A 21,376-nucleotide genomic window follows, 5' to 3' on the forward strand; every position below is an offset into this window, starting at 1 on the left:
ATATTGACGTGAAAAGTTTAAATGATGATATCAACCATTCAATGGAATTAAAAAAAGTTCAAAGGTTAAGCTACTCATATATAAATTCTTTACATTATTGGTTCAATAATCTCACTTGCTTTATTCGAAATTGACAAGCACGATAATAAAAACTTTTTATATCCCCAGTTCTCAATCATTTTACGAGCCTTCCGATTTTAGACAAAACTTCGAAGCCAACGACCAATATGATGCTGTTGCATGCAGTATCCGAAAGATTGTCCCGCCCAATTTACTATTCCCAGATTCGCTAATACCCTACAATACGATACCACGGCGTCAGTCCAAATACGCTTTCGAAAATCTTTTGCGTCATTGCCTGAAAAAGAATTGCGAAAGCGGCTGGGCCATCAGAAGCAACAAAAAAAGCCCGCAAAATCAGAATTAAAGGGTAAATTATGGGCAGCGGATCGGAAAATAACACATCAGCGTCAAGAAACAAAGAAAAGCGCCCCGAAAACCCGAAAGTTCAACCTGATGATTGGTAATAATTTTTTTGACCACCCCATTCTCTGTTCTGCGGCGTCATCAAACTGGTTTGCATGTTCATAAATTGGGTTTTTTTCGGCGTTACTTGTTGTAGATAGGATGGGGAGATGAGAAAAATCTGGTTCGGTGGATTGCTTCTGGTTTCTCATGGAACTGGTGCGGCGCGTCTTCTTTCATTCCAGTAGTCCAGTGAGATGCAGCAGGAAGAAAATGGCACGGAATGGCAAGAACCCGGTAGTCGTCAGCCATTGAGTAGATGAAAACGACAACAGGATCACAATGGAATATCAGCGCCCGATCAGCGTAGTTTTTTTTTGCTGGACGGTTGCATGTTCTGAAGCTATACATTCGTCTGGAGGCTCGACTCATCAAGGGCAGCAATTGATGGAGACCCGAGCAAAGAAAATGTTACTTCAGAATATATAAGATTTCCCTTTAAAAGGTTCTACAATTACCCAATCCCAAGAAATAATTTCAGTTTTATTAGATTCTGCAAAAGTGCTTAAAATTTCTGCTAGGTATTACTTAGTTATAAGTTTCATAACTCACCCTCAATTCAAAATGAAACATATGGTAATTTGACGGATTATATATATTTTTTAAGGTGCATAAAAATATAAAAATTTCTTCAGAGACCTTTAATGATTTCTTGAGAATTATTATTAAGAGTAATTTTTTTTTGGAACGGCCTTTGAAAGCCTACACACATAATGAATTCTATTTAAAATGTTAATTTGACAATCCTGGCCGAAACCGCTATGGCGACATCCATAAATTACGTAACGCAAAAAGTGCACTTTTTTTGACCCCGTCCCCCCCGTATGTCACAAATCGTAACGTTTCGACGTACCCCCCTATGAAAATTACGTAACGGTGATAATTATCCACCCCCCCCCCCCTCCATCTTCTCATGTTTTTAAATACCGATTTTCGGATAATTTCTTCAAAATTATTTCATATTTTAATATTTGATTATTTTTGGTTCTATTATATGATGACACAAAACCTTTCCCAAGTGTTTGAAACATGAGATACATCAATTATTTGAAAACTAGACTTTTTAAACTTCTTGCATTCAAACTGCAATATCTCACGTACGACCAAACGCTTTGCTCTACAGAATGGTCACTGAGAGATCCTTGAAAACTAAAACTTAAACTTCTCCAGTTTTCAAAAATTCTCTAATTGGGGATCAACTCGAGAAAACAATTTCAATTCCTGGACCGAAAACTTCGATTTTTATTGAATCTTTACGATGTATGAAAAAACGATGCAAAAAATTCCCGTTGATGGTCAAAATAACAAGAGAATTTGGATGAATGGATCATTTAAACTTTGAAATAAGAGTTCATGAGTCTCTGGTTTGGATCTCAATACAAGTTTGGATAAAAAATCGATAGATAAGATTTTTTGTACATATAGTCGTTCAAAATTCAACAAAATCAAACCCGCTTATATTCTGATTTCTACCATATAAGTTTTAATACTTGACTCATGTTTGCTGCATTTTTATAAATTCTCAGTGAATTTTCAACAAAAGATGTTTTGTCGTTTTTGACATATTACAATTTGAATGAAAAAAGTCGAACAGTTTAATTTCAGTTGGATTACTCTACGTCATTTCCTAAAAATTTGAACCCAAACAACAAAATGTTAGAATAACGAAGCGTCAATTTCCGAAAAAAAAAACATTTTTGCAAAAACTTTTATCGCTCGCAAAAAAAAACTCGAATAGATGAGCTGAACCAGTCTAATGTGCATTACACGCATCGACGTGGCGTTGCTTTGTGTCGATATCCTTCGCCAGGGTTCCCACATGCATAAGAATACACATGTTGACAAAACGCAAGAGTGATTCTGCCTCTCTTCAAATGTCTTACTATTCAGTCTCATTGCGTAAAAAAACATATAGTACTACTAAAAAAGGTTGATGTTCTTTAAATATATGCAGTTACTGTGTAAATTTGTGCCATGTAATTTGTGAAAAATGTCTGTTTAAATGTTATAAAATCTTATTTTACAGACAAATCCTGGATCATGGCAGCCCAGTCCGTTGGAGAGTGTGTTGGTACAAAATACATTTGCAGGGTGGATTCAATTTTTAAGGTCTAATATTGTGCTGCCTGCAATTGCCTTAGCCAAACAATGGTACCTAGCTACAAAAACGCTACCTTGCGATTTCTTGGCAAGTCCATTTTATTGCGACTTAGATCTCTTTCGAAATTTGCAGTTATCCTGCACGGTTGATCCGTGCAAAGTAAATAATCGCATTTGTATGAACAAATTTCAAATCTATCCCTCATGAAGGAGGAATAGTTTGAGACAATTTCGGTAGAATTGAATAGAAGATATAATACTTCGCTGCCTGCATATGCATTAGCCAAGCAATGGTAGACCTGTTTACAATAAAGCTATCCTAGTTTCATGGCTTATTGCGACTGGTTACTTGAGAGAACTTCCGCTGTTATCCTGCGCGGTTGATCCGTTCGATGTAAGCTGATGCTAATTGCATGAACCGCAACCGCAAAATTTTAAATGTATTTCTGAAGAGGGTGGAATAAATTGAGACAATTCCGGTCTCCTTGTACGACGGAATTAGGGACCTGGTACGACAATGGAGGAACTTGAATGAGAAAAATAGATCATAAATTGACTCAAAAGTACGTAATGGATTGATCTATTTCCTACATAGTTTCATAAAACAGTATTCGAAATATAGTTCAATGAATAAATATCAGTTTAAAATCAACATGGAAGGCAATTCTATTGAATTAATGAAAACAGCTTCCTTAAGCCGTTGTCTTGGGTACATTTACCCTAAGTAATATCTATCCAAGTCGCTTCTTAGTACTGATTGATGATATGTACTCGCTGACAAAATAAAATGATTGTCTTATTACGAGTTGCTCTGTGCTTGTTAGCTGATGATCTACCTAGTTTAATTTATTTTGTTCAAGGAGCATAACTTGTTATGCAAAACATACTTCACTTAGTACTTACAAATTCGTCGGAATAACCAAAATTGCATTTTTAATATCAATAGAGAAAAAATTGTAAAATTTCCGTCTTATGGTTGCATTGAGTTCTTGGGGGAAAATGTACATAATATTCGGTTTCAGGCTGATTTTGGTTTGCTTATCATTCTGCAAAAATAGCATAACATCAAAATAGCTGCGATTAAACTGAAATTTTGGAGGAAAAAATCGTAACGTAACGATGAGCATACCTCCCCCCTCCCCTAGGTCACAATTTGTAACTCTCGAGCTTACTCCCTCCCCCCCTAGGAGCGTTACGTAATTAATGGATGCCCCCTATAGGTATCTCTCTTATTTCTCATTTAATTTGAACAAAATAAAAAGCATTAAAATTATAATTTATTCTGGCGAGACATAAAAAATGTTAAAACTTATTCAAAATGTAGATTTTAAGCTGAAGAACAATTTATTAGAAGACATACAGAAGTTTTGGACCAAGCATAAAAAGTTGTAGACCTTTTTGTTTATATTTTTAAATACATACCTTCACAATGGGGAAATATAAGAAGTCAAAAATTAAACAAAAGTTGCAAGTTTGTTTCCTAAGTTTTACTTATATTTTGACTTCAAACAACTTTGTCCTGAAATAAGAGAATCTTGAAAATTAAATATTCTTAAATGTATGAAGTGTATCAAAAAACAACTATATTTAACTAAAAATTCTAACTAAATTACCTACCGTAATCCGGGGTAATATTGATCACTTTTTTCAATATTTTTCGATTTTTTTTTCTGTTTAGGGAAATGTGGCATGTTTCATATTTTTAAAACCAGTACTGGACTCATATGAACATAAATCATGGTTGTCGGATTTTATTAGACTACTTTAAATTTGATTTAAAAAGCGATTTCTTCGCTGTTCCGAAATTGATGCTTTGGGGTTACATTGATCAGTTTCCATTTTGACGGTTTTAACGAGTTTTTCTTGATCATAAAGGACACAAAACACCTTCATAAATGTTTATGAATTCTAATTTATCAATTCTACCTTGCTTTTTAACGTTTTCTTCAAAAAAAAATTATAATCGAAAAAAACAGTTATGCTGCATACATCCAGGGGCAAAAATTATAATAATTGCCAAATAGTTTTAGCTTCAAAATACAAATGAAATTTTACATTCACACATTCCCCTAGGCCCTCCCACTAATTTCATTTTCATTTTTGCTTCAAAGTTAATAATTTGATAGGATTCCTATCCATTTGTTTAATATGGGCTTACTCTTGGAAAATGTCCTTGCTTTATAAATATCAAAAATTTATCATTAAATGAATATAAAAATAACACTATAACTGTACATATACAAAGAATAAAAGTTGTTCTTTCACATTCAACCACCCGTTTGCTTCTAAATACATTTTGGTATCATCAGGAGAGCTATTTGTTTGCGAGCCTTGGAAAAAATAGATATTTTAAAATTTTGAAATTACATTTTTACTAACAGAAAACAATTTCAAATACAAACCTAATTCAGTATATTTGATACTCAATTAATAAGCTTTCAAACGTAGAAAACAGTTTTCAAAAATTCGAACTATAGACTAAATTATTGATGATAATGTGTAAAAATTTATTGATGGTCAAAGTTACCCCGGTGATCAAAGTTACCTCGTTTTACGGTACTCATTTAATTGGCCGACTAAAGGCTTACTGCGGCATTAAAATATTTTATACAAGCTGGAGCCATAGTTTTCAGAATAAAGAAACCTCTCTCAAATGTCTAGTTTTCGAACAATTGATAGTTTAATTGTTAAATAGTTGAGCTGGTTGGTTTTGCTCTTTTGCGTTTTTTTTCTATTTGTATATTTTGTAAGAATTATGTCTATTTTTAACTGAATGAATTTAGAACCTGTTCGTGTTATGATGTTTACAACTATCTTTTACAATAACATTGAGTCGTTTATAACTATATCTGTAGTCTTTTCCAAAATTTTTGCTTTTCTTAAGAGGCAGATCCAAAAGGAAATATATAAAAAGAAATTTAAAAATTATGTAAAACTAGCTGACCCGGTAAACTTCGTTTTACCTTTTACTTGATAAATCGTTAGAAAATGTTTCACTCCATCTACACATCTATAACTTCTTCGTGCTCGTGAATTAGTTTTCATGAAAATTTGTCTCAAAGTTGTTCGAGTTGTGTCCCATTTCTAGTTAATGTTGTACCATCTCTGTCCCGAAAAACCCTCGGATACCAAATTTCACTTCATTCCGACCGTGCGTTTATTCGTGACGGTGTTGCAAAGAAAACGCCTCCATTTTTATATTTAAGATTGTCGCTTGTTAATATAAAAGAAATCCTGTTGATGTTTTCACTTTTATTGATTTTTTCGTTCATCTTTAAAAATTTGAAGCTTTCTAATCATAATTTGGCCTTTCATTCCAACTGTGTTTGTGGATCGAACATTATCATCCAATAACAGTTTCAAGACAGTCAGGGCCCAAATACTGGATGAAGTATCCAAGAGTAGCTTTATTGTTGTTTTTGGTAAAGCCTAAACAGTTTTTGATTTCAGAATTTCAGTTTTCAATTTAATTATACAAGTTTGAGCTACCACTTGCTATGTTATGACCAACACTGTAATATTGTTAAATATTTTGTAGTTAAATGTCAATTTTTACTTTAAATACTTATTTAAACCATATTATTCAATATCGAGCAACGCTGTAGAACTGAAGTTTTTAAATTAAAAGGTCAACGAATACCCTTAAATTCAAAAAAAAAAATTGAAGATGCCAAATAATTTAGAAAAATGGTAAAATAGTTCCCGGAATTATTGTTTTGATGTTTTGCTGTGTAATGTAAAAACTTACTTGAAACTTGTTACTTCTACGTTTACGTCATAAAGTTTGTTTTGTTCTGCTGTGTTGCCAGATTTAATTATGATTTTTTTTGAGTTTATTCACTTTTTCCATACAAATTTCAAGGTCATTGAGGGTCGCCTTAGAGTTATCCGAATGAGCTAATACTTTGACAGGATTATTTTATCATTGATAGGATCCAGGCAAAGGAGTGGGATCTAGATTTTAAGAAAGATTGAAAATAAGGGCCACCCTCACGTAAATATATTAAAATGGATTTAGGTCTCTATGTCTGTACGCCATTGTCGTGATTTTACGAATTTCAATTCAGAGATTGACTTGAACACGTCTGTCGCTCACAGGAATAGATCAATGACCGACTTGGTTTTGTGTGCCTGGTGTTGCCAAAATAACAAATGTTGCCATAGAAATTAATTTAATTTTATATACATTCAGTGATGTCGAATACGACAATTTTCAATTTGATTTATCACCTGCATTTCCTTTATCTCATCTCAACATTCCATCTCACCTCTATCCTCAATCATTTATCATCTAGACTAGAATAACTACATTCCATTCTAAGCCAAACCTGTTACTTATTTTTCCAAATCTCCTTCCTCTTAATTCTACAATCTATTCTAAGCACAGCCTTTTCAAATCTATATGATTTTATTTATTTTCTGCATATTCTTCATCTCATCTCTTAGAAATCTGCGTTTCTGAAACCAATCATTTTTTCCACCGGAAGGCCAAGTCAAAACAATCAGCAGCAGTAGCCTTAAAATCTGCACTTCTAAAGCCAACCCGTCTTTTTCCACCGTAAGGCCAAACCAAAACAATCAGCAGCAGCAGCCATAAAAATCTGGACTTATAAAGCCAATCCGTCTTTTTCCACCGGAAGGCCAAATCATAACAAACAATCAGCAGCAGCAGCAGCCTTAACAATCTGCGCTTCTGTCTTTTCCTCCTGAAGGAAAAATCAAAACAAACAACCAGCAGCAGCAGCAGCCTTAAAAATCTGCCCTTCTAAAGCCAATCCGCCTTTTCCACTGGAAGACCAAATCATATCAAGCAATCAGCAGCAGCAGCCTTAAAAATCTGCGTTTCTTAAGTCAATCTGTCTTTTTCCACTGGAAGGCCAAGTCAAAACAATCAGCAGCAGCAGCAGAAAATCTGCGCTTCTAAAGCCAAAACAGCTTTTTCCACTGAAAGGCCAACCCAAAACAATCAGCAGCATCAGCCTATAAAATCTGCGCTTCTAAAGCCAATCCGTCTTTTTCGACCGGAAGGCCAAATCAAAATAATCAGTGGCAGTAGCCTTAAAAATCTGCACTTCTAAAGCCAATCTGTCTTTTTCCACCGGATGGCCAAACCAAATCAATCAACAGAAGCAGCCTTCAAAATTTGCGCTTTTAAAGGCAATCCGTCTTTCCCACTGGAAAGCCAAACCAAAACAATCAGCAGCAGCAGCCTTAAAAATCTGCGCTTCTAAAGCCAACCCGCTTCTTCCACCGGAAGGCCAGATCAAAACAATCAGCAGCAGCAGCAAAATTCAAATATAAAATTATTAAGACTTTTAAAACGATTAAAATAAACAAAACTTTCCATTCGGGTTTCACGCTGCCTGTAGTAAGTAGTAATGACCGCAGGCGCTAGCTACCGACGACGACAGCAAAACCGAACCGAAAGAAGACATCTTTTGAATGAACAACGAACTGGGAGAAGGTCGGCTCGAAACCCTTTTAAAAAGTGGCGTCCTTGCCGTGGCCAGTGATCGGGGTGGCAGGACAATTCCTGAACCCTCCGGTACCCGATCACTTCACCGAACCTTGCGTCGATCTTCTTTTATGCACCTTCTTGCGTTCGTGATGGTCGTAAGGAATTCCTTTTTTTGGTTAATGAAAACCTGTTTTTTCCGCGTCGATTGGACATATTTCTTCTTTGCACGGATGCTGATCTACCTCATGATTGATGATGAAAAAACCTGGTGAAGAAAAGAGGAGGAGGAAGAGGACTCGTAATTTAGTTTCAACGGCGTAGTTTGCATAAATTGACAGCTCTGTCAAACAGATAATAGTTATTGATGGCAATAAAAGCGACTGATATGGATTTTAATTGCTGGAAAAGGAATTGTCAATTTTTAGCAACAAAATTTTTTATCACTTTAACATTCATCGTATCTATATTATCTCCTAGTATACCTAAGAAAAGGCAAGATCTCATTGACATTAAAATTTCTACCTGGTAACCTACTGATAGCATCAATGAATCAATTATATAGTTGACATGTTTGTTTTGGTTTTTTGAGATCAAACTGGTTATCTACTGCACGTATTTGGTGCTCTTAATTTCGATACTGATAATGAACATATTTTCAATAAACACACCTTCTTGGCGTTTTAAAATCGAACAATATATTGGTAGTTGCATAGCAATTAATCTGTTATTGCCTTGTTTTCATTTCTTTTTCATTATCGATAATTATTCGACTTTTTTTCTATCATTTCAGAACCACACAAAATCACAATGACAGTCGATAAAGGTCACAGTAATACAGCATTTGTGGGAGATGACGATATTCACAGGTAAGTGTAAAGTGCATTCAAATAAAAGAAGTTTATTGAATCTTACAATCATTTACTTTTACATTTTTGTCTGAATTCCTTTTCTGAAATTCTGAATTCAAAAATAACTATCACTTTTGTGTTTTATGTCGAATATTTTATAACTTTCCGAATAAAATCAATTATTTCATGTTTTATCGATTTTTTTAAACTTTGAAATAACAGTCAATATAAAATTTAGTCGAATGAGTTAAACTTACTTGTTCATATTTATTTGTTTTTATTTCCTTAAAATTTACACGAGAGTGTTAAAATCCCAGAAAAAACAAAACATATAATAGGTACTTAAAATTTAACAAGAGTTTTTTGTTGAGATAGAGTGATCTATAAACTTTATTTTAAATTAAAATTTTGGCCAACCTACGCTAATATTTTAGGCGAATTGCAACCAATGTCTAAACTTCTTATTTCTAATCTATCCTACCCAGCTAACATGAAATCGTAATAGAAATGATAATCTAAATCAACTTTAAAGACATTTTCAATAACCATCGTAAGCAAGTTGGTATTGAGTAATTTTCTATCATTCATTTACGACAAGTTTTGCCCGAAAAAGTTGAATCGGATAGCAGTTTAGTCAATCCATAAATATGTCTCCAGAAAAGTGAACTGATTTACGATAAATGGGCTGTCCTTGGTCAAAGATTTTTTTTTTCGTTTTACTCAAATACTTAAAATCGTTTATATTGCTTTTTGTGGGGAAATCGAATCGTTGGAATCTTATCATTGTAGATGCCATTGTATGCTATTTTGGTAAGTTTAATACTATCTTTTCATCTGGTATATGTTGTTTGTGTACTTACAGTGAGCGGCACAAATAACAACCCACTCATCATTTAATTCTTAAAATGCCGATGTTTTCAGTGTTTCTGAATCTTTTGTGATTTTAAAGAGTTTGTTGGAAAGCTGGTTACTTCAAGATCATTTAAATTTTTTTTAGCTAAGGATGGCTAAACAATTTGATTGGGTCATGTAAAACAAAAGAGAGCTTCTGCTTTACATGCTTTTCGATTAGTGCCATTATTTTTCTTGAAATATGTATTTGTCCTCCAGTCCCGTTTTTGCGTGGATTCTTCCAGGTTCTCGCTCAAAATGTCGATTTTATCATCAACAATCGCATCACTGTTGATCCGCCTAAAAAAATGGGGATGATGATGATAAAATCGATATTTTGAGTGAGAAGCTGGAAGAATCCATGCTAAAACAGGACAGAAGGACATATACATTCTTTAGAAGAATAATGACCCAAACCATTGTTCTGTTACAATCGTTTGACCATCCCTAGCTCCAAAATAAATTCTATTGAGAGTTTGTGGACGTATTTCAACAAAAAAGTAAACAAAAATGATGTTTAGGATGAAAAAAAACTTTTTTACCCTTATAAGGCCTGGCTGGACTCCCCTACCACAGGATAATGTATGTAGGAAAGTTTTAAAATCTATGAGAAAATTGTATGATAAAAATATCACAACATGACAAAAAATATGAAGCACGCTTATCAAATTCAACCGCATAAGAGCCACGCACACAACTGGGAAAAGATTGTTCATCTTTGATTTCTTTTTCAAATCCCAATTTTGTCCAGATAGTTCCTGGTTATCATTGGTTATCTTCTTCCGAAATTTCAACAATTTCTTTTTTTGCATATTTCACTTCTTTTATTCCGATAGGGCAGGAAATCATTAATTTTTTAACGACTCATTCAATTGTAAATACTGATAAAAAGATTTTTTTTCAACATCAGTATTCGTTTTCCTCGTTATCATATGATTAATATCAAGATGATTTAATATTTCTTACTGCTGGTTAACATATTGATACATCATGAACATTTAATAAGTCTTTTTAAGCTTGTTTGAAGTCAATCATAGATACGTTATTCTTTGATCAAAGTATAATTACATTAAAAATTTATTTGAGTTGGAACCGATAAATTTAAGATTTGAATTCGTTTCAGGTTTGAAGCCGGTACGTTTTCACTACGACAATTGGTTTTCCTCCTCCAATCGTAAAGACTTGGGGTTTACTACACAAACCTCTCCTCTTGAAGACTCGAGGCCTGACCTCTCCTTTAAGGACTCAAAGATCGATCTCTTATCTCCAGGATTCGAGGTTTTCCATCCGTCGTGTGCCGATCGAAAGCAGCTTATCCTAGTCTCGCGCCTGTCATAGCACACGCGCGGGACTTACGAACGCAGCGTGCCCACGGAATCCGCTATGCAGAAAATGTTGTATTATCTTTGTAGCTTCAAACCGTGGGGTCAGATGCACTTCACTCTACAGCCCCCTGTTGAGGGAGCATTCTACTTCGACAGTTGTCCGGTCTTTTTTAATCCCTTTGGCTTGCAACCCTAGGATTTCTGCCCGTGCCGTATGCCAGATCGACGACCATGTGCTCACATTCGGGACATTGAACGCTACGACTCAGATGCTTCCCGACAGTGACGACATCCTACACCGACTCAAGAGGCTCGCCCGACATCCACTTCTACCTGGGAGTATCTCCCGACAGTGGTTTAACTCCTTCCCACGAGGTCCACTACGAGAAAAGTACTCTTATCCTCGTAGTTTCCCCCTTAGGAAGCGGCTCTGCTAGGATATCCCCCGGCGTTGGGATATCCTACATACGTTCGTGGCGCACCCCTGACCTCCGCTACGCAGAAGATGATGCCTTATCTTTGTAGCTTCGATCAAGGGATCGGACGCATACTACTCAGATGCTCCCCGTCGATGGAGTCACCGTTCGCGGACTGCCGTTAATTCCAGCTCCTCTGCAGGGCAGTCATAATCCGAGTGAACCCATCGCTGACCACATGGCAAGTGTTGGAATCTATACACATCCTCTGCACGACGTTGTCTGCTGTCGTTTTGAACCCGCAGGCGGCAAATATGTTGGTACGTACCGCCGCAACCTCGTACAGGCAAACACCACATGTTCGGGTGTTTCTTCTACGTCACCACAATCTGGGTAATATGGCGAAGCCACATGATCAAACCGGTAATGGTACTTCATGAAGCATCCATGACTAGTCAGTAATTGCGTCACATGGATGTCCACTTCACCGTGTCTTCTTCCGATCCAGCTCCCGATGTCGGGATCAGATGATAGGTCCACCTTCCTCTCGCTGAGCTGTACCACAGCTGCTGCCATTTGGACAACGAGTCCTCGTCGGCAAGATCTCGAACGTTGGGCGTGTCTTTGTTGTCGTAGCAATAGACATCCTCCTCTAGCAAAACCGAGATGGGTATGACGCCCACCACTACGCAGGGGGCTTTGGACGACATGGTCCGGTATCCGCTGATAACCCGCAGGTTCATCAGCCGCTGACCGCTGCTAAGTCGCTGCAAGTTACATTGCCTTCCCAGGGCCTGCTTCCAGGCCGCTGCTCCGTACCGTAAGATTGATGTGGCCATTCTTACCAGTATCCTCCTTTTACTACTGCGGATTGCCGAGGAGTTCGGCATCAACCGTGTGAGTGCGGCCGTGGCCATTGCCGCTCTCTTGCAGACGTAGTCGACATGACTGGTGTAGCTGAGTCTGTCATCAATCATCCCTCTTAGGTACTTGATTGCGCGTTTTACACGACGTCGCGCGGTCCAACTGCAATGGTATCTGTTTGGGGTGAGATCAGGTTGGTGATTAGCACCATCTCGGTTTTGTGGTGGGATAGACGCAGGCATTTTGAGTGCATTCAGCTTTCCGCAAATCCTACGAGTTCAGCTCCCAAGGGGAGACTCGTTCGTATGTGATGTTCCACAGAACCGGGCCGAGTATTGACCCCTGTGGAACACCCGCTGAAACCTCTTGTGTTCGTAAACCTGCACTGGTGATATACTGCAGTTGCCGATTGTCGTAATTAACTTTCCACAAGTCTAGTCAGATATTCCTGGATCCTCATTTGGATGAGCGACAATGAAATCGCTGTCCAACTAACGCTGTTGAAGGCATTCTTCACGTCCAAAGTGATCACCGCGTAAAAGCGGAGCCCTCTCCTCTTTGTGACAGAGTGGATGGCATCTACACTGCTGCGTCCTCTCAGAAATCAACCGTTTCTCCTAGAGTCCGCCCTAACTTTCAGTGTACCTCTGGAGTCGGTTCTGAATCACCTTCTCCAGAACCTTACCCGCTGTATCATTAGATAGATCGGCCGGTACGCCGATGGGCCTCCTGGAGGCTTACCCTGTTTTGGCAGAAAGACGAGTTTCTGCCGCTTCCACGTGTCGGGGAACAGCGTATCGCTGCAACGATGTCCGGAACATTTCGAGGAATTCCCTGATCGCGGCCTTCACTGCGACGTTCGGAATGCCGTCCGGTCCGGGGCCGGGGGCCTTGGGGGTCTCGCGTTCTTCCACCGTTATCCTCTCTTCAGCGCTGGTGTCCCAGTCGTACGGGACTGTTGACCAGTGGGTAACAACATGCTATGGGAACAGCTCATTGATGATGACTTTCAATTTTTCGGGCACGTTTAAGGTGGCGCACCCCCACTTGTAGTTTTGCCCATGACTATCCGATAGGCATCGCCTCATGAACAGACATTAGCGTCATGGCAAACTGTTTGAAACGTGCCCTCTTGCTTGCATTGATGGCCTAGCGGAGCGCCGATCTCGCGCTCGCTCCGTTGTCTCTTCTAGGGTCCTTGCGTTCTGCTTCCTGCGTCTTGCCCTATGGCTCTGTCCACCAGTGTGGACGGGTGGCCTAGTGTCTTTACACTTAGCCCTTCTCGTCATACCCTCGTAGAACTCTCGTCAGTTCTTCCGCGGACAGGTTGTCCAAGTTCCTCTCCCAGTGCAACACTTCGACAAAGACGTTCTGGTCGAACTGTGATGTCTTCCATAGGCGTTCCCATGTCCTAGACTCACGTCTTCTTGAGAAGACTTAAAAGCTATTCTCTAGGTCACGGTCGGCAGCATTGTTTATGAATTTTCCAGTTCAGCATCAAACATTATATGGACGACCCATTTCCTTTGCGATCCTCCTGTTAAAAAGTGGAAAAGTCTCGGAAATCAATATCGCTGGCTGCCAAATTTTTTCCCTTGCGATTTTTTTTGGCAGTTGGTTGATTAGTTCTTGAGTTATGCATATAAAAATTGTCTAGGAGCTCCCCCCCCCCCCCCCCCCCCCAAATCAATCAAAAGAGAGGAAGGTTAATATGTAATTTCAAAAACATTTTCCGTACCCAAGTTCCCTCCATGCCAAATTTGGTTCGATTTGCTCGATAAGCTCTTGAGTTATGCTGAAAAACTTGTATTGGAGCCTTCTCACAAACCATCATAACCACATAAAATTTGGTTTTATATTTGCTTGGTTATTGTTCGCGTGATGAAAACAATTTTCTTTGAATTAAAATTCGCACCACTTGTGCTTAGCTTAGCTTAGCTTAGCTTGATTAACTACTCACATCCACCTTGAATCGTAAAACCCGAAATGCATGGTTAAAGAAAATATATGCATGACTTGTTCAAAACTCAAATTATGATAACTATCACTTCGAATTCCACGATCGCTGGCGTGGTTCAGTAGAACAAGTTCTACATCGCCAATGGTTGCTACTCCGTGATTGACCGAGGCCATCAATTTTATTCAGAGGTCAAATGAATGATGCTTGGGATTAACAGCTCATTCACACTGCACAAAACTGATGCTCTCTCTTTTAATGTCAAGAACGGCGCCGGCCACGTCCTAGTAGTCAATGGATAGATTAGAAAAAAGAGAAAAGGATGAAAGATCTATTTTGTGCTTTAGGACCGAGGTTACCTCTGCATCCTAGCAAAATAATTTTGTTTGGGAGAGGGGTTCAAGGAATTGGTTAGGAGACACTTTTGACTAGTGTTGTGGTGAACAATAAATATTATTTTCCTGACTCATAAGTTTCTATAGAAGCAGACATGAGTATGTTAGGTTAAATGGTGATAAAAAAATATCGACTATTACCAAGTGTAAACATAAATTTTGTAAAAATATTTCTTTTATATAGTCGCGTAATCCAATGGCATATCAAGTTAACGGTTAACCGATTTTTTATTTGAGCTGTCTATGAAAACCCTAATTTGAATTGCAACAAGTTAAGCAATGATGAATGAACATGAAAATTCGATCATTCTTAGTTACAGACTGATAATCTCTGTTTTCGATAGAATCGTTAGGTATAATAACTATTTATAATGGAGACGTTCTTTATCTACCTAATAAATGAACTCTATCCATAGCGCTAGTGATATAAACATCAACAAAGATACAATGGAATTAATATATAATATTTAAACAACTTTGTTATATAAATGAATTAATTCTTCTGTCTATCATTCAAAATTTTACTCCAATAACAACTTTCATCAATCTAGTCGAAACAAACAGCTACTAAATCTAGAAAAAAATTTAAAAACAATTGTTTACAGAGGGCTTTTTTCATGAAAAATTTCAAGCATAGCTTTTCTAGCTTTCATAATGCCAGTTTACGACAAATACAATAACATAAAAAAAAATTCATGAAAATTTAAAAAAATAATACCATCGCTATTGTACAATAAAGCCTAAAAATGAGCTTAATTCTTTTTAAAATCTCATTGAATATTTCATCAAAATAGATGCATGTATGTATGTTAATCGGAACGACAGATTTAAATTTAGAATTCATTTTATCCCTAAAAGGAAAGTTCGATTTTCGTGTCAGAATTCCTTCATTTGGCGGAAATTGGAAGCCGAAAGCATTATAACACTACCAATTTTCTTTGAATTAAAATTCGCACCACTTGTGGTTTAAAAACTTTTCTTAGCCTTAGGGGCTCCAACATGCCAAGTTTTACGCAAACTTCTAAAGAATATGAGCGGAATAATACACATTGTGCGAGTTGAACATTTGAAATGAGTTGTAGAACGTTTCGAATGCCTGAAAAGTTTTCAATGGTTTAAATACTTGGTTGCAGTATGGCATACGGTTACTCCGAAATCGATATATTTTGACCTTGTCCCGCGACGATAAATGCAGGTTATTATCTGAAACTTCTCAAGGCGCTGTAATGTAGGATCAGAGAACTAAAATTTTATTTGTTTGTTCGGGTTTGTTTCGTTTCTGTGCCCGTGATAAAAAAAAGAAGGACACATGGTTAATCAGGAGTAAAAGGGTTCACCAAATGGGGTTTTCCTAAAATTTCAAACACTTAAGAAAAATTCAGTTTTTATAACACGATGTTTATCGAATGAAATTCAACCTCATCTTGAACAACGAAATCAATTCTGTTCTGATACTACTTTTTTTTTAAATTCCAGCAAAAAATCACACCATGGCACCAAGAACCTGGGAGCCAACAGTTACGTTATGGAAATACAGGACAAGAAACCGGGCCTAGAGGTGGACTACAATCCGTACGAACATCGGCACGTGGAACATCCGACGACCAACAACGAGACGTTGATCCATCTGCTTAAGGGATCGCTGGGAACGGGAATTCTGGCGATGCCAAATGCCTTCCACCATGCCGGATGGCTGGTGGGTTCCGTTGGAACATTTTTGATTGGGATCCTCTGTACCTACTGCATTCACCTGTTGATTAAGGCTGAATACGAATTGTGTCGGCGGAAAAAAGTTCCCAGCTTAAACTATCCAGCGGTAACGCAGACGGCCCTTTTGGAAGGTCCGGATGCTCTGAAACCATTTGCCAATGTTATAATGTAAGTCTTACTAACATTCTCAAAGCAACATGATTCTTATCTCCTCAAGTCAAAAATAACAACAAAATATCTTCCGACAGCCACATCATCAACGTTTTTCTGCTGATTTACCAGCTTGGCACCTGTTGTGTGTATGTGGTTTTCGTGGCATCCAACATCAAGGCTATTTCGGATAACTACACCGAAACTGAAACCGACGTGCGATTGTTTATGCTGATCATCCTGCTGCCATTGATCTTGATCAACTGGGTTAGTATGAACTTTACATGAGTTGTCTGTATCACACAACGCTTTAGAAGAGTCAAATTCAGAAATGGAAATTTTAACATAATCACAGTTTTTGATCTCAAATTGAAAAAAAGTACTTGGTCAAAAGTCTATCGGACTTAAACAGGTTAAAAAGTATCTCATTCAGAGTCAGACGTTGATGAAATTGCGGATTTCAGCTCGAGTGCATTTTACGATTATTGATGAGCACTCACTTTCAGCAGCTCCATGTTAATCCCGAAAAAGAAACAGACAGCTTCGCTAAATACCGCCGAAAGAAAAGTGAATCGAAATCGAGGAATTTTCCTCTGGTTTTTCGCCCATCCCGTAATATTGCTTGCTCGATTGAGATTTACGTCTTTATTCGGTTCTATTTATACTAAAAACAAACCTCGCTTTTCTCGTTTGCCCCCTTCCCGGGGGCGCTTTTCTCCTTCCCATATTCTAATAGGTGAGGAACCTCAAGTTTTTGGCACCATTCTCGACGCTGGCCAATGCAATCACGCTCGTTTCGTTCGCCATCATCCTCTACTACATCTTCCGCGATCCGATTTCCTTCGAGGGCCGGGAAGCATTTGGTAACATCGCCGAGTATCCGCTGTTCTTCGGAACGGTACTCTTTGCGCTGGAAGCCATTGGTGTGGTAAGTTGGTTTTTGTAAAGAAATCGTAGACCGAGATAAAAATTTTATCTTTGAATTTTAGATCCTGCCATTGGAAAATGAAATGAAAACTCCGAAGAAGTTCGGAGGAAACTTCGGGGTGCTGAACAAAGCTATGGTGCTCATCGTGACGCTGTACATCGGAATGGGACTGTTCGGGTACCTGAACTACGGAGCAGAATCGGCTGGTTCGATCACGCTCAATTTACCAAAGGATGAAATGTAAGTTTTTAATTCTTTGATAAACTATTTTTATTTTATTAATACCATCATAGTTCTAAAGAAAACAAAAAGTCTAAGAATGCCGCACTAAAAAAATCGCACAATGTATTGGTAGCTCACAGTTGATCCATCGAACGTTTTTTTAAGCATTCTATCCGGCAATCTTCACAATATTGCAATGACGCAGGTACACCTGTCCGTTTCTTTTTGTACGTTTCGCGTACTTTGTAATTATTTGGGTTGCGTTTACTTTAGATTTCACCCGCGTAAAAGCAAGCTCTTTTACTAGTTTTTTCACGAGATTTTACGAACTCCTTCATCCAAGGCATGCTTTCTGCTCCTCTTTTTTTTTTTTTTTTTTTTTTTGTTTCGATTATAGTCGTTTTACCATCTTTATATGGCATTCGCGACTTTATCAACGTTGCAGTTGGCGGATCGTTATTGAAAAACTTATCCGGTACAACTGTGTTCGATGTTTACTCTTGGGCTCGAACTCACGGACATTTCTGCTCCTCTAGATTCATAGGACGAAAACAAAATCAATTAGATTAATAGAATAGTAGAGTATAGTGAGGCTTATTTGATAGTGTGGAATTCAGATCGTCTCATGTCTCGAGTCTCATGTTCCATGTCTCAGGTCTCATGTCTCATGTCTCAGGTATCATGTATCATGTCTCAGGTCTCATGTCTCATGTCTCATGTCTCAGGTCACATGTCTTATGTCTCAGGTCTCATGTCTTAGGTCTCATGTCTTAGGTCTCATGTCTTAGGTCTTATGTCTCATCTCTCATGTCTCATGTCTCATGTCTCAAGTCTCGAGTCTCATGTCTCCTGTCTCAGATCTCGAGTCTCATATTTCAGGTCTCAAATCTCAGGTCTCATGTCTCAGGTCTCAGGTCTCAGGTCTCAAGTCTCAGGTCTCAGGACTCAGATCTCATGTATCACGTTCTTAGTCTCAGAGCTAAGATTTTCCCAACTACAAAAAGATTCTAAGTTTCTTAGAATATTTTCTCTCAAAAACCGCGTTAATTCGAAAATCCGCGTAAAAAAAACGTGTTAATTCGAAAATCCGCGTAAAAAAAACCGCGTTAATTCGAAAATCCGCGTAAAAAAACCGTATAAAAAAACCGCGTAAAAAAAACCTCAGTGTACTTTCTTACTTACTTACTTACTTACTTAATGGCCCCGCGTCAATTCTCCGGCGCATAGGGCCGTGGTAAAAGACCTCCATTGTTGACGATCCGGACCCAGCGTCTTCACTTGGCCCATTCAAGACTCTCGGCGACAGTTTGGATTTCGGCGGCTAAGCTTCACCGCCACGAATTTCTGGGTCTGCCCCTTCTTCGTTCTCATCTCTTCGCAGCGTGTGCCCTATCCATCTCCACTTACGTTCCCGATTCTCGATTTCTAGCTCTCTTTGATGACACCGTAGTTCCTCATTTGAGATCCAGTTGCCAGGCCACAAAACGCGGATGATATTCCACAAGCAGCGGTTTACAAATGCTTGCTGTTTTCTCGACGTTACCGCATATGTGCACCAAGTTTCGCACCCGTACAACAATACGGATTTGACGTTTGAATTGAAGGTTCGGATTTTCGTTCGTAGAAAGATCTCTATCTGGCTACCAAGATACTGGAAGCCATCTACTTTCTAAACTTTCTGCTGATCTGGCCGATCTACCACGAAATTGGAAGGATTTACTGTGATGATTCCCATCGACTTGGTCTTTCCGACATTGATATTGAGACCTGCTGCATTGGAGCTTTCAGTGAGGTCTTCGAGTTTGCTCCGCATGTCTTGATGTTTTTGGGTGGTCGACCCTTTTTACGGATTGCATTCCAAGGCACGGCGAGCTCTGGGTCCATTGGTACAATTGGTGACTCATGATACTATGTACCCCTACACCATAATGTCCACCTTATCATCAACACGGAAGGCGAAAGTTTTTCGGTTTTCGGAAAGGGAGATCTACGGTGGACGCTATCCGAATGTTGACAGAGTACGCGAAGCACGCATATAAAAAGAAGCGGACAGGTGTTCGTCACCGCACCATTGTGACAATCGACGTTAAGAATGCCTTCAAGAATTCCAGCTGGGAAGCTATTGCCAAAGCGCTTCGCAGGATGCATGTTCCCAATACCCTCTGCAAGATAATAGGAAGCTTCTTCGAAAATCGAGTCCTGACGTACGAAAACGAAACTGGGTTTCGATCTACTGCCCTAACAGCGGGTGTTCCACAGGGTTCCATACTCGGATCTGTGCTTTGGAATGCGATGTATAATGAGATGTTAACGCTGAAACTACCAGCAGGCGTGCAGATAGTCGGTTTGCTGACGATATCGTGCTCATGATCACCGGCGAAACAATCGAAGAGGTAAAAGACCTTGCAACGGTGTCCGTAGAAAGGGTTGGCATCTGGATGGAGGGAGTTAAGCTTCAGATTGCCCACCATAAAACCGAAGTGCTGCTCGTGACCAATTAAAGAATTGTGCCGCACATGGAGATAACTGTTGGAGGGCACACGACATCTTCGAACCAGCAGCTGAAATACCTTGGAGCAATGGTCGAAAATTGCTTAAGTTTTGGTACGCATGTCAAATACTGTTGTGAATGTGCATCGAAAGTCATAGATTCATTGGCCTGGATTATGCCGATGGCCTGGATTACGCCACGTAGCACTGTCGAAACTACGACACGGAGGAGCGGCCTGGAGCTCTGCGATAGAGGTAGAGCGCAACAGATCCTAATTACGGAGCACACATCGGCTGATAGCCATGCGAGTTTCCTGTGCATACAGGACCAGGTCAGCAGACGCAGCTTTTGTAATCGCGGGCATAACTCTGGCGGAGGATATGGAATGTTACAAAGCAAGAGCTATTAGAGGAGTGCGTAAAATTCAACGAACAGCGTCAATGCTCAAGTGGCAGGAGCAATGGGACTCATCGAACAACGCAAGATGGACAAATAGGCTAATCCCGCGATTTTCAGACTGGGTAAATTGGAAGTATGGAGAGGTCGACTTCTACCTGACGCAGTTTCTTTCGGACCATGGGTGCTTTAAGCAATACCTTCATCGGTTTAAGCTTACCAGATTGCCTTATTGCTCGGAATGCGTAGATACGGAGGAATCGGCAGAACATGCTATCTATGTCTGCCCCAGGTTCATTTCAAGGCGTCAACAACTTCAAAATTTAATCGCTGAAAACATTGTGAGTGAAATGTGTCGCGACGAACAGTCGTGGCGTGCTATAGTCGACGAAATCTCGCAAAACATGCGCGATCTGATAAGAATCAGGAAAGATGAAGAACGGAGAGAGCGAGATCGTCAACCAGATTACGAGCTAATGGAAAGTTATTTTATTTTTTTATTTACATAGTATTCCGTCTTACGACATAACTTGACGAACATAATTCCTAAAATTCACTCGGTCCATGGCAACCGTTCTCCAATTTCTCGGGCACCCCACGTTCGCCAGATCACGCTCCACTTGGTCTAACCACCTCGCTCGTTGCGCCCCCGCTCGTCTTGTTCCTACCGGATTCATAGCGAACACCTGTTTTGCAGGAC

The 21,376-nt window shown here is 38.9% G+C and overlaps 1 protein-coding gene across 1 annotated transcript in view; it reads left to right on the top strand.

Moving 5' to 3' along the window:
• Positions 1–21,376, top strand: part of LOC129747797 (proton-coupled amino acid transporter-like protein CG1139) — a 65,840-nt gene that overhangs the window by 38,488 nt on the left and 5,976 nt on the right. Inside the window, exons 2-6 of the mRNA XM_055742144.1 lie at positions 8,874–8,949; positions 16,256–16,657; positions 16,738–16,906; positions 17,376–17,567; positions 17,629–17,807. Of these exons, the coding sequence (XP_055598119.1) occupies positions 8,891–8,949; positions 16,256–16,657; positions 16,738–16,906; positions 17,376–17,567; positions 17,629–17,807 (1,001 nt within the window). The 5' untranslated portion in view covers positions 8,874–8,890. The remainder of the gene's footprint in view (positions 1–8,873; positions 8,950–16,255; positions 16,658–16,737; positions 16,907–17,375; positions 17,568–17,628; positions 17,808–21,376) is intronic.

The sequence above is a fragment of the Uranotaenia lowii genome, chromosome 2 (genome assembly GCF_029784155.1).
Source record: "Uranotaenia lowii strain MFRU-FL chromosome 2, ASM2978415v1, whole genome shotgun sequence".
Classification (NCBI taxonomy): Eukaryota; Metazoa; Arthropoda; class Insecta; order Diptera; family Culicidae; genus Uranotaenia; species Uranotaenia lowii.